The sequence below is a fragment of the Rattus rattus genome, chromosome 3, assembly GCF_011064425.1.
Source record: "Rattus rattus isolate New Zealand chromosome 3, Rrattus_CSIRO_v1, whole genome shotgun sequence".
Taxonomy (NCBI): domain Eukaryota; kingdom Metazoa; phylum Chordata; class Mammalia; order Rodentia; family Muridae; genus Rattus; species Rattus rattus.
Window position 1 is genome coordinate 157,478,720 of NC_046156.1, and position 12,494 is coordinate 157,491,213.

Consider the following 12,494-nt stretch of genomic DNA (forward strand, 5'->3'; position numbering starts at 1 on the left):
ATGATTATTCTTAATTTAAAGGATTTTTAAGTGTGACAGTAAAATTAAGTGATATGGAAGTGCTGCATAAATTACAGAGAATAACAAAAAGGATATTTTTATTCTAGGTGGAAAATATTCCACCATATTCAACTTTGATTTTAATATAATCTTCCCCAATTATGAATTTCATTATTTCTCAAAAATAAAAGAACTATTTCTAACCTGACTAGCTATTATTGTCCTAAGAGTTTACATTGGAAGAAAACTTCACACTGGCATGTCATTTGGAAGTCATCTATAAATTTATCATTATGAATAACATTATCTTACAGATAATTAATTGCTGGTTCTATTTCTTGAGTCTAAATTAACATCATGATACTCTTTCAGTTCAATCCCTAACCATGCTGATTCATCTCATTATTAAATTATTGTTGCTGACATTGTTTAGTACTTTTGTTCTAGGAAATTTGATAAGCTTCAGTCAATATTCACTCATGTCTTCCGCAAGCATAGGAGAAAAAGACCAGTATATCATCTATGATTTCGATATTTCATTTTTATATTACAATAAAATAAAACAATTTGAACTGACCTACCCCAATAGACATTTTTATAATACCATTTTATTTTATATGCATACTTTCTGATAAGCAGAGATGATGAAACAGTGAACTATTACAGGAACACAAGCTCCTATAAAAACCCATGGTGTCACTTAAGATCTCTGCTGCAGAAACAAGTGCAGTTGGTTATTCCAAATATCATTTCTCTTTACAGGAATCAAAAACTAAATAGGAGAATATGGCAAGTGCAGACTGGGGATATGATAGCAAAAATGGTAAGAGTGCTTCTTTTACATACATCAAAATAGTTTATTCTCTTCTCTAATAGACAATGTATTAATCAATTAACATTACTGTATAGTCACAGGTTAATGGCTAGAGTCATTTTTTAATCACTCTAATATTCTTGAATGTGTTTTTAGTAGTTGGTCTTTGGGCATGAAAATGTATTTGGTATGTACGTACTATTTCTAACTATGATTGTATAGAGAGCATAATTAGGCCTATATTGTTGATATTGCCAAATATACCATCTATTAACATAGTAACAAAAGATACATTTAGAAGTGTTGAATGCCATTTAAGAAACCTAAATAAACCATAATATAACAAGCCAGCAATTAGTTGAAATCCTGATACTTGACATGAAGCATGCTGTAAAATTGTGGTTGCATGGACATGTTTGTTCTCATAGGTCCTGACCAATGGAGCAAACTATATCCCATTGCCAACGGAAACAACCAGTCTCCTATTGATATTAAAACCAGCGAAGCCAAACACGATTCCTCTCTGAAACCAGTCAGCATCTCCTACAATCCTGCAACTGCCAAAGAAATTGTTAACGTGGGACATTCTTTCCATGTAGTTTTTGATGACAGTAGCAACCAGTCAGGTAAGCCCAAAGACAATTATGATACGTGATTCCTTAGAATCTACTAAGTGAATTTATTTTTTATTGAAAATATAATCTTTCTTTAATTTTATTTTTCTTGGATATTTTATGTATTTACATTTCATATATTATCCCGTTCCCCCCTCTCCCATACCCCCTCCTACCTCCCCCTGCTTCCATAAAGATGTTCCCACTCCCACTCACCCACTCCAACCTAAATGCCCTGGCATTACCCTACATTGGGGAAACCAGCCTTTATAGGACCAAGGGCTTTTCCTCCTGTTAATGCTAACAATGTCATCCTCTGCTACATAGGTAGCTGGAACCATGGATCCCTCCATGTATACTCATTGTTTGGTGGTTTAGTCCCTGGGAGCTCTAGGGGGTCTGGTTGGTTAATATTGTTGTTCTTCCTATAATGCTGCAAACCCCTTCAGCTCCTTTAGTCTTTTCTCTAACTCCTCCATTGAAGGTCCCCTTGTTCAATCCAATAGTTAGGCGCAGTCATCTTCATTTGTGTCAATAGGGCTCTGGCAGAGCCTCTCAGGAGACACCCATATCTGACTCCTGTCAGCAAGGACTTCTTGGCATCAGCAATAGTAACTGGGTTTGGTGGCTGCTTATGGGATGGATCCTCAGGTGGGACAGTCTCTGGATGACCTTTTCTTCAGTCCCTGATCTACTCTTTGTCCCTGCCTTTCCTCCCGTGAGTATTTTGTTCTCCCTTCTAAGAAGGAATGAAGCATCCACATTTTGGTCATCCTTTTTCTTGAGCTTCATATAATCTATGAATCTATTCTTAGGTATTCCAAGTTTTTGGACTAATATCTACTTATCAGTGAGTGTATACTATGTGTCTTCTTTTGTGGTTGGGTTACCTCACTCAGGATGATATTTTCTAGTTCCATCCATTTAAGAAGCTCATGTAGTGAAAATATATTCTTATACAATACATCCTGACCAGTTTTCCTTCCCTCTACTCCTCCCAGATCCTCTCCACCTCCCTTCTCCCCTAGATCTACTTCCCCTTCATTTCCCTTTAGAAAAGAGCAGGTGTCTAAGAAACAACAATGAAACTGGATACAATAAGACATGGCAAAAGCCCTCATATCAAGGCTGGACAAGGCAGCCAAATAGGAGGAAAAGAGTCCCAAGAGTAGGCATAAGAGTCAGGAGGGGCTTCAGAAATTCCACAGCATACCATTATTTTGCACATGCACTTGTGCATCTCATAATTGTAATATCTGGGGGGGGAGTTGTGACTTCTTGGAAGATTCCTTGCAGAGCTCCCAGCTTAATTCTTATTAACCCTTATTAATAATCCATTTGACCTATTCCAGCCATTCCAGAATCTTTGTGCTCATATATCTGAATAAGTAACATTTCTTCAAAAGAGTATAGTGAGCAAATCATTATGATCATGAAACCAAAAGGGCAAATATTCTAAGCAGAGTGAGAGTAGTTGAGTGCAATGGTGAGACAGGTGATGCACAGATTCCCCTCATATCCTAGAGCCTGGCATGTTCCTTGCCACATGGCCATCAGTATTTATTGAATAAGCTGTTAAACATTTATTCTCTAAGGGTTCCAGTGATAAAATGCAATTCTTGCAGTGCTTTCCTACAAATTTCTAATTTTAAATGTCAGGTACCTTAGGAGCGTTAACACTAAGTTAGATCTAGTGCTGGGATTGCTATCATATGCAATCGTATGATTGGACAGGCTCCCCAGGCTGGACTATCATTCAGACCAAAATTTTTTAAAGTAGCCTTGCATGATAGGCAGTATCACTTCAACCCTGGCCAAGAGGTTCTCAACAAATTTTTTTCAGGCTACGTTGTTATATCTTTACTAATTGTATAATAAACCATTATATAATAAACCATGAGGTTTATTTATTTAATTAATAGAAATTGCTATAAACTCTGATACTTACTATCCACACAGTACAATTTAATGAATGAATAAACTTGTAAATTAATAGAGATCCAAGAAAAGCCCTTTGATCATATAACTTATTCCGTTTGAAACATGTCATTTTGGTTACATAAATAGGTAACTTTTTGGTTCCCTTCCTAGGATTTGTGTATATACCATGAGCTGTATTGTTATGCCATAATCAGGAAGACACTATATAGAAGAGTGTCATCAGCAGGGATGTGGAGTGGGGAAACAGAATGAAAACATAACTTTGGCACCAACTTGTGTTTGCGTCCATCTCACACAGTACGATGCAGCTTTGGTTTATATTAAAGATGAACCAGAGGTTTGACAGTAACTCTCTTTCCTTCTAGTGCTGAAAGGTGGCCCTCTTGCTGATAGCTATCGGCTCACCCAGTTCCATTTTCACTGGGGCAACTCAAACGACCATGGCTCTGAACACACCGTGGATGGAACCAAATATTCTGGAGAGGTAGTGTGATATAATAATGAGATATAGTTCATGAGAATGCCTGTGGAACATCTCTGGTATTACAGAAGCTACTATCAGAATGCTTCAAAGGGGAGACCACACTGGTTTTTATATGGATGCCTAAATCCATTAAATCAAACACAGCACACCATACATTGTAATGGAGGAATATTTTTCTATAGAAAGAAATATCTTAACTTGTAAAGGAGAGTTTATGAAAATCTTTGACATCTTCCCAGCTTCAAAGATTGTTCTATCATTTTTAGGACTCTGACTTGACTGGACATGCCACCAAGCTCTATTTACTTAACTTCCCAAATTTACCAGTAGCATGTATATATGCAGACAAGAACGCTGGAGTAACATAGCAGATAGCAGAACGTGCTGGATTTTAATCACAGAGCTAGACTTTAATGGTTGCAATGGAGGAATATATATACATATATATATACATATATATATATGGAAAGAGAGGGAGAGAGAGGGAGAGTATGTATATATATGTTGTAAGTAATATAAGTATATATCTTTTGAAAAATTAAAAAGTTTCACCTTTGGTGGAGATAAAAATGATAAACTATTCACTTATTTATATGAATGCATAACATGTGTACATAACTATGATTACATATAGATAAGATGGCTTTGTTAGCATTAATTTAATAAAATGAATATATGATTTTGAAGCTTGCTTTTTTACCACTTACCAATATAGCATCATTCTCCAAGTCAGAAGATTTCATTCCATGTCTTTTAAAATTAACTGCTTAGTATTTTAATTTGTTTGAACTTGAATATCAGAATTTGTTTAACTAGACTTTCTGATGAACAATTATAATATCTGCTTATTATATACCACTGTGAGTTTTGTTGTTTTTTCTTTTATCAAAAATGTTTCAACTAATAATTTATGCTTGTATCTGAAGTACCAATGGAAGTAACTACACAAGAGAGATTTTTCACAGAACAGGTTATAAAATATATTGCAGCTTATTGTGATAAAACTAGACGCTGGGGGAATAAATACAGATATAACTTGCTTTGTGGTATTTTTTTAAGATTAGGTAATTCCTTTCAGTGTTGCAGAAGTAAATAAAAACTCTGTCCTAGTTTCCCCTTTACAAAACTGAAGTTGGACTAAAGTGGAATGGAAGCCTAAAATATTATACTTTAGAAAGGATACCTGTGAGTATTCATGGAATCCAAATCAGAGACTTTATTCACTCAATTAAGTTGATGAAAACATAATCTAAACCAATGACAAGAAATATTTAGTCACAAAGTTCAATGTGTTATTTACTATTCAGCTCAAACGCCCACATGGGTGATACAGAAGGTACAAGAGGTAGTGCAGGTAATGAATGACAGTTGCAGGCTCCTCCCTCGAGTCAATGCTAAACCACTTATTGGCTATATAACTCTTCTCACTTATAGAATTGGGTACTATAGCATTAATCTCCTTGTACACTTACTGAGAGAATACTTACAAGGCATTTAGGCCAACTTCTACATTGTAAGTGCTCAGTATCATCACTTCTGCAGCGGGGAAAGCATGGGATTCAATGCAGTGTGGGTGCTCACATAGAATTGTCACCGAGTGAAAAGAGTAGTTTTCAATGAAACAACACTTTAATTAGGGCTGGAGAGTGCTCTCTATCAAAAGGAGTGCTCTAATTGTTGTCTTTTATTCATCAACTATTTATTGAGTCTTTATAATATACTAAATATTTATTTTTAAAGTAACTGAGTCAGAATCTACATTTTGTAGAAGAATAAAATGGTTTTGAAAGAAGGGGGAGAAAAGAAGAAGGGAAGAAAAGGGGTAGAGAGAAATAAGAGATCAGATAAATAGCATGAAAAGAATAGATTTCAGTTATGAGAGTCACTTTATATGGGTTAATCAATTTATTTGAGTCATGGAATTTGAGTTCAGAAGAGGCAAAGGGAGGAAATTCCAGGAAGTCAGTAGCTAATACAAAAACCCCAGATATGAACAAATGAGATGTTATATTCTGCTGAGCATGGAGACTGATAAATGTATAAATTATGAGATTTGTAATACCTGTGGTACTTTTTGATTAAGCACTTAGGTGTGTAGTGTTACCTTTCTAAGAGGAGAAAATAACACATGTAGCATGAGAAGCTGAGCCTTTCTCTGGCCATGTGACTCTTCAGGGATCTGTCAGACACTCCCTTGGAGATATCAAGACAGTATCGGGAACACACTCAGGTACACACTGTACCTGCCTAAAATTCCACCAAGAGTTTCAGCAGAATTTGACTGAAAGGATCCTGGGAAGGACATGGATATGTCCAAGTTTGTAAGCAAAGAGCTTCTTACAAAGTTATCTCATGTAAGAGAAAATGATTTCACCTTTTATCCTAAAGTTAGTTACCCTTAGGGTCCAGGTGAATTTTATCTACCTGTGCCAAGGCATATCCTCAAATATAACACATTTGTGTGTACCTCCCTGTGCATCTTTTCCTTTGCATCAATATTTGTAACCAATTACTTACATGTCCCTCTTCTAGCTTCACTTAGTTCACTGGAATTCAGCCAAGTACTCCAGTGCTGCTGAAGCCATCTCGAAGGCTGATGGGCTGGCAATCATTGGGGTTTTGATGAAGGTGAGTAATGAGTGCATACACCCCTCTGTCTCTTGATTTTTAAAATGGTAAATGTCCTGAAATTTATCATTTGAATTTGTGTTATCATTGAAGAGATGCTCTGATAAAAGTCATCATCGGACTGGATAAGACTGGCTGGTGTCATGACTTTTTGGATTACAGTATTTGGAGGTGACTTTTGTCAAACATTTATTTAGCTTATGATCAAAATGAGTTAGGTATAACTAACAGCAGATAAAAGTGAAGATGTACTTTCGAGTCACAGTTTTGATATCCATTCAGAGTTTGTCTTACATAGCTTTCCTCATCTCCTTCACCATTAAATGTAGTCACGCTTTCAGTTTACTATGTTTGTTATACCTGAAGAGAAAATTACAGAGTACAAGATCCCATAAAGGTATGTACCTCAAAAAAAAAATGTCTGCTTTAGGAACAGAACGAAATCCCATGTTCCTCTCTTCAGTTATTGATGTTAATTGAAAATTTAAATTTTAACTAAAGAGTAGTTTATAAATCACAATCTCTATCTCATGCTTTCTTTTTCCTTTAATTCTCCAGGTTGGTCCAGCCAACCCAAACCTGCAGAAAGTACTGGATGCCCTAGGCTCAGTTAAAACTAAGGTAAAGGGTTGGGGATTTAGCTCAGTGGTAGAGCGCTTGCTAGGCAAGTGCAAGGTCCTGGGTTCGGTCCCCAGCTCCAAAAAAAAAAAAAAAAAAAAAAAAAAAAAAAAAAAAAAACAAAAAAAAGAAAAGTAAGGTAAATAAGCTAACACAGCTAATTTAACTCTGAGAATAACAACAACATACACAGAAGCACAGGAATCATTCAGTTGCCTGTTGGGAACAGGAAGCATCAAGACAAGTGTAGACGCCACCAACCACATGGTACCATGGAACTGCTGCTTGCACTGGCAGCAGTTGGCTTTGCTTTGTTTATATGGTGCTTTTCCTTTCAGCAAAGGACATTACTCGGTCCTTTTTAGATCTGTTAAAGACCGAGCACATTCTAGTGTAAGCCTTCTGTTCCGTGAAGAAAAACATGTTGATGTCTTTAGTAATGCAAACATATGGGCAGGAAGAGACCTAGTTGAGAACTGTGATTCTGACTAAACTCAGAATTCAGAATGGATTTTCTTAAATGCCCGTCTTTAGCATCACTGCTTTAACGTTGAATCCGAGACCAAAGGTTAAGGACATTTGGCATTTTCTTTCACAATGTGGAAAGCTATTATATCTTTATAGGAAATATATCTGTTTTGTGCTGAGTTCATAAAATTATAAACTTTCGGTTATAGATATTTATATATATTGTAAATATAAAATATTTTTAAACTCTATTCCAGAGTATCAAAAATTTATAAAAATGAAAGTAGAAGAAGTAGTGAGGATAAATGCAGAAATAAACACAAGAAATAAAATGACAAATAAATACAAAATACTATTTTATCAATAAATTGAAATTTTATTCTATGGAATAATCAGCAAAAGAGAATTATTTAAGCAGCTTTGGTAAAGAAAAACTGGCACAAATACAAAATGTTAACAGAGGGGTAGGAGAAATGGTTCAGCAAGTAATGGTGATTGCTTGAGCCATTAGAACTCACACAGGAGCAAGAAAAACTAACTCCTGTAGTTTGACCTCTGACCTCCACATATACATGCACGTACATATGCCCAGATGGGTATATAATTAATTAATTAGTTAATTAATTAATTAATAAGAGGGAAAATTATATTCAATGCTTAGAAAATATTGTATAGATGTGGAAGAAAATTTTTGAAGTTCAAACTACTTATAAAAGTACAACAGTAAATTTGAGAAGTCAGACAAAATGAGTGACAATCATAAAAAATATTATAAAGTGACCCAAAAGAAAAACTAAATAGCTCAAAACTCTAAGAATAAACTGAAAAGACAGTAAAAACATATCTATTAAACAAAACTCCCTGCCCAGTCCAATTTCTAAGAAAGTTTAAAATTCAGTCTCAGAGAAACCATCAAGTGGGGCTGCGGACACAGATAAAGACTTTTTTCCATGCAAGTACAAGTAACATGCCAGATGTTCATGGTGTCTCACCCATAATCCCAGAGCTTGGAAGAAAGAGAATTGCTAGAGCCAGCTTCCTAGATATATCAATCTTAGGTGACAGCTCTGGATTCAAGCAATAGACCCTGCATCTAAACCACTATTAACAACAATCAAAGAATCCAGCCACCAACCTCAGGTCTTTATATGCATACTCACATACCTGCACATATGCCTGCATTCATGTCTGAATGTGTACATATACACACAGGCAAGCAAAACCACACACAGGTAAACATGCAAAATACTAATAAATTACAAAAAACAAAAGGAGGAAGGAGCAATTATGCAGTATCAACTAAGAATTTGTCCAGATGAGGGGACAGACAGAAAACTCATCAGTTAATGAAACCTGGTACATAAACCGAGTGAAGATTGCGAAAAGAAATTTGCAACACAGCCTTTTCTAGTAACACAGCTAAAAGAACTATGAAAACTAATTATAGCAAACCATTTGCAACAGTATATTGATAACTTTCACATTTTTGAAGTGGAGTTTACTCTAGAAACATGCAGACGGTGTAGTGTTAGAACATCTTTCAGTGGATGTGTTGTGTTAGCGGATTAAAGAGAAAAATTCATATCATCAGCTTCTCCAGCTGAGGCTGTCCTATGGTAATCAAGAAAAATAATAGTACGGTTTCTTCCACAGTCACAATTAATATTATAATTAGAATTTTAAGCATTCAACAAGAACAAAATAGTAAGCTAAGTACTAGGAAAGCAAAGACAATCATTATGTGCAGATGATATATTAAGTGCATTTACTTGGGAAATTTAAAAGAATCAACTAAAAAAAGGAAATAAATACAAAAGCTGGGTAGAACTGGTCATATACAAATTAGTGAACAAATATAACTTCATTTTCTAGGTAACAAAGCAATTAGGAAAAACCATGGGAATAAGTAAGAGTCCAGTATAACCGAGAGCCTTTCAGTGAAAGTGTTTGCTTCTAGAACAGGACAGAGTATCATTTCTAAACAAATTGAAATGTTTCCTATTGAAAATTAGGTGTCTTTTTCATAAACACAAATTACAGAAACATTTTAGCTTTTACTTTCCATTCACCAAATAAAGAGGAAGATTGATATCCAAAACATTCATATAGTATTTTTCTGTCATTTGTATTGTTAATATTTATAAACATACCAGCCATGAAACAAGTATAGTAGAAAAATCAATTTAGTGCAGCTAACATCTCTAGATAACATATCCAGGGGCATGTAAATTCTGTACCATGATACATACTGCTTTTGTTTCCAGGGAAAACGAGCCCCATTCACCAATTTTGACCCTTCCAGTCTCCTTCCTTCATCTCTGGATTACTGGACCTACTTTGGCTCCCTGACCCATCCTCCTCTTCATGAAAGTGTGACCTGGGTGATCTGCAAGGATAGCATCAGTCTAAGCCCAGAGCAGGTATCAATTGAATCAGATTTGTTTCTTAAGAAGACTCTCTGAATTAAAGATAATAATAATAACTGATGATGATAATAATAATAATAATAATGTATATGCAATAACTGTTTTTACTGTATGCATAAAACAAACATGAGATTTTGAGTTCCTGCTGTCCTTTATGAGAAAAGCCAAAACTTGTTAGGTAGCAGAGAATATCGGAAACGGTGAACGCTCCTTGGAATTTCCACCTTATCTCTTGGGTTGTCCAACTTCACAGTGACAAAATTGTTTTGGTTTTCTCCGCTAAGGTTTCTAAATATCTAACAGAGTACCGTCATGGTTACTGTTTCTAGTTGGTGGAACCGCTCCTTTCCTGCTGTTTCTCACAACACTGGGCCCTGCTGTTAACCGCTGTGCGCTAAGCAGAGCCACTTTGCACTGAGCACTACTACAGGCCTTCAGCATGGGTTAACACAGTGAATTTACAACCACCCAAGAAGGAGATGCTCTGTGGAATTAAGAAAACTGAGCTGACAGGCCACTTGCACAGGCTCCTCAGCTAACAAAGAGAAAGCTGGTGTTCTGACAGAGCCAAGTATCCCTCATTTAGACAAAAGATCTGATGCAAAGACAGGAAAATGAGTACAGACTCCTGCCCTCTGTCCTCAATGGTTTTCTAAGCAACAATGCATTAACTTGGAAACAAAGTGTTTTCTGGGACTTTAACATCTTTTCACCTTTTTAATGTGTTACCCCCACAGCTGGCACAGCTCCGTGGACTCCTGTCAAGTGCCGAGGGAGAGCCTGCGGTTCCAGTTCTGAGCAACCACCGTCCACCCCAGCCCCTGAAGGGCAGAACAGTCAGAGCCTCATTTTGAGTCCTAGCAAAGAGTGAGTCCTCAGTTAGGACCTGGCCTCCCTGCAGCAGCACCCAGTAAAGCAATCACTTTTAAGAAACAGAATTATTTCAGTACTAAGACAGTATACCTGCAAATTAATCCATAGAACTAAAAAGCATTCATTTTAATTCCTGACGCTTAATGCAAATAGTCCATAAGCTTGCTTACTATAATCTTTAAGCATGTGTTTGTGCTTAAAGCCACCTGGTTTTTTGAGGAATGTTCCATAATTGCAACTAAGTGATTTTTTTCTATTTCTTCTCTCTTCATTTTAAATGGATCAATAAATTGACTTTATCTCTTCTACTTGTCTACTGTGCATTTTATTAAAACCATTAGGTTCCTCCATTATAAGTGACAGGCTTGTAAGGATTGTCTCTCTTTTAAAACAGAGGCTGGGAAGATAGATCAGTCAGTAAAGCACTTGCCACACAAGTACAATCTTAAATGACTTGAGTCTTTTGTCTCAAACGAAACACTAACACATCTATTTGAGTTAAGATGGCCTCTGGATTTAGTGCTTATAGTCCCACATTGCCTTCATCTGTGCGTTCTTTAATTACAAAATTAAATAAGTAGGAAATAAATAAATAAATAAATAAATAAATAAATAAATAAATAAATAGTGACTTTTCATAAGCAAGATGATGTTTCAGAACACTATTTCCACTTTCTCCACAAACATTAGCAATGCCAATGTTTTTCTGCCACCATTATAAGAGACAGGCTTGTAAGGATTATCTCTCTTTTAAAACAGAGGCTGGGAAGATAGATCAGTCGTAAAGCACTTGCAACACAAGTACAAAGACACACGTGAAAAGTACAATCATGGTGGCATGATTGTAAACCAGTACTCAGGGGTGGTGACAAGAACATCTTGGGGACTATCTGGCTACTGCAGATTGCTTGTGTATGCATGGTGTGTGTGGGGGGGGGTGCATTTGTAGGTCAGAGGCCAATACCAGCTGTATTGCTCATTTTCTTCTGTATTTTATTGAGTCTGGTCTTTATTGAACCTGGGGCTTAATCAGTTAACTAGACTGGCTGACCAGGGTCCTCCTGTCTCTGTCTCCTCAATGTTGAATATTAACTGAAAAAAAGATTGCTATATCCAATTCTCATATGGGTGCTGAAGGTCTGCATTCAAGTCCTCATGCTTGTGTGGCAAGTACTTTACAGTCAAAATAATGCCAATTGCACATCCCAATAATTCCATTTTGATTCTAAAGCCATTATCCTGAGAGCTGAAGATATAGGAGCATTACTTTATTCTGAGAAATACATGTTTAAAGGATTCTCAGTTTTTTTTTAACTATTTTCTAGAAAATAAGCTATTTTACAATAAGTCTCATAGGAAGGACCTAGAAACTACTTGATTCCATAATTTGTGATTTGTTTGTTTAAGGTGAAAATCGAGTCCAGGATTTATGATAGGAAGGATAAAAATGTGACAGGAGACATACTAAGGACACCGATCTGCTCCCCCTAAGCTGAGTACCCATAGAAAGACTCCTTCTGATTGAAAGAGTTGAAGGAGCTTGCAACCCCATAAGAACAATGCCAACCAACCAGAGCTTCCAAGGACTAAACCACTACTGAAAGACTATACATGCACTGACCCAGGGC

The 12,494-nt window shown here is 36.2% G+C and overlaps 1 protein-coding gene across 1 annotated transcript; it reads left to right on the top strand.

Moving 5' to 3' along the window:
• Positions 1-695: 695 nt before the first annotated feature.
• Positions 696-11,172, top strand: Ca1 (carbonic anhydrase 1). The gene is made up of 7 exons (XM_032898704.1): positions 696-823; positions 1,243-1,440; positions 3,735-3,853; positions 6,386-6,481; positions 7,040-7,102; positions 9,832-9,987; positions 10,731-11,172. The coding sequence occupies exons 1-7, from the start codon at positions 787-789 to the stop codon at positions 10,845-10,847; spliced, it is 786 nt and encodes a 261-aa protein (XP_032754595.1). The 5' UTR covers positions 696-786; the 3' UTR covers positions 10,848-11,172.
• The last annotated feature ends 1,322 nt before the right edge of the window (positions 11,173-12,494 follow it).

Coding starts and splice junctions, on each gene's coding strand:
- Ca1 (XM_032898704.1), top strand. CDS start 787: ATGGCAAGTGCAGACTGGGGATATGATAGCAAAAATG. Junction 3,854..6,385: donor GAACCAAATATTCTGGAGAG/GTAGTGTGATAT, acceptor TCCCTCTTCTAG/CTTCACTTAGTTCACTGGAA. Junction 7,103..9,831: donor TAGGCTCAGTTAAAACTAAG/GTAAAGGGTTGG, acceptor TTTTGTTTCCAG/GGAAAACGAGCCCCATTCAC.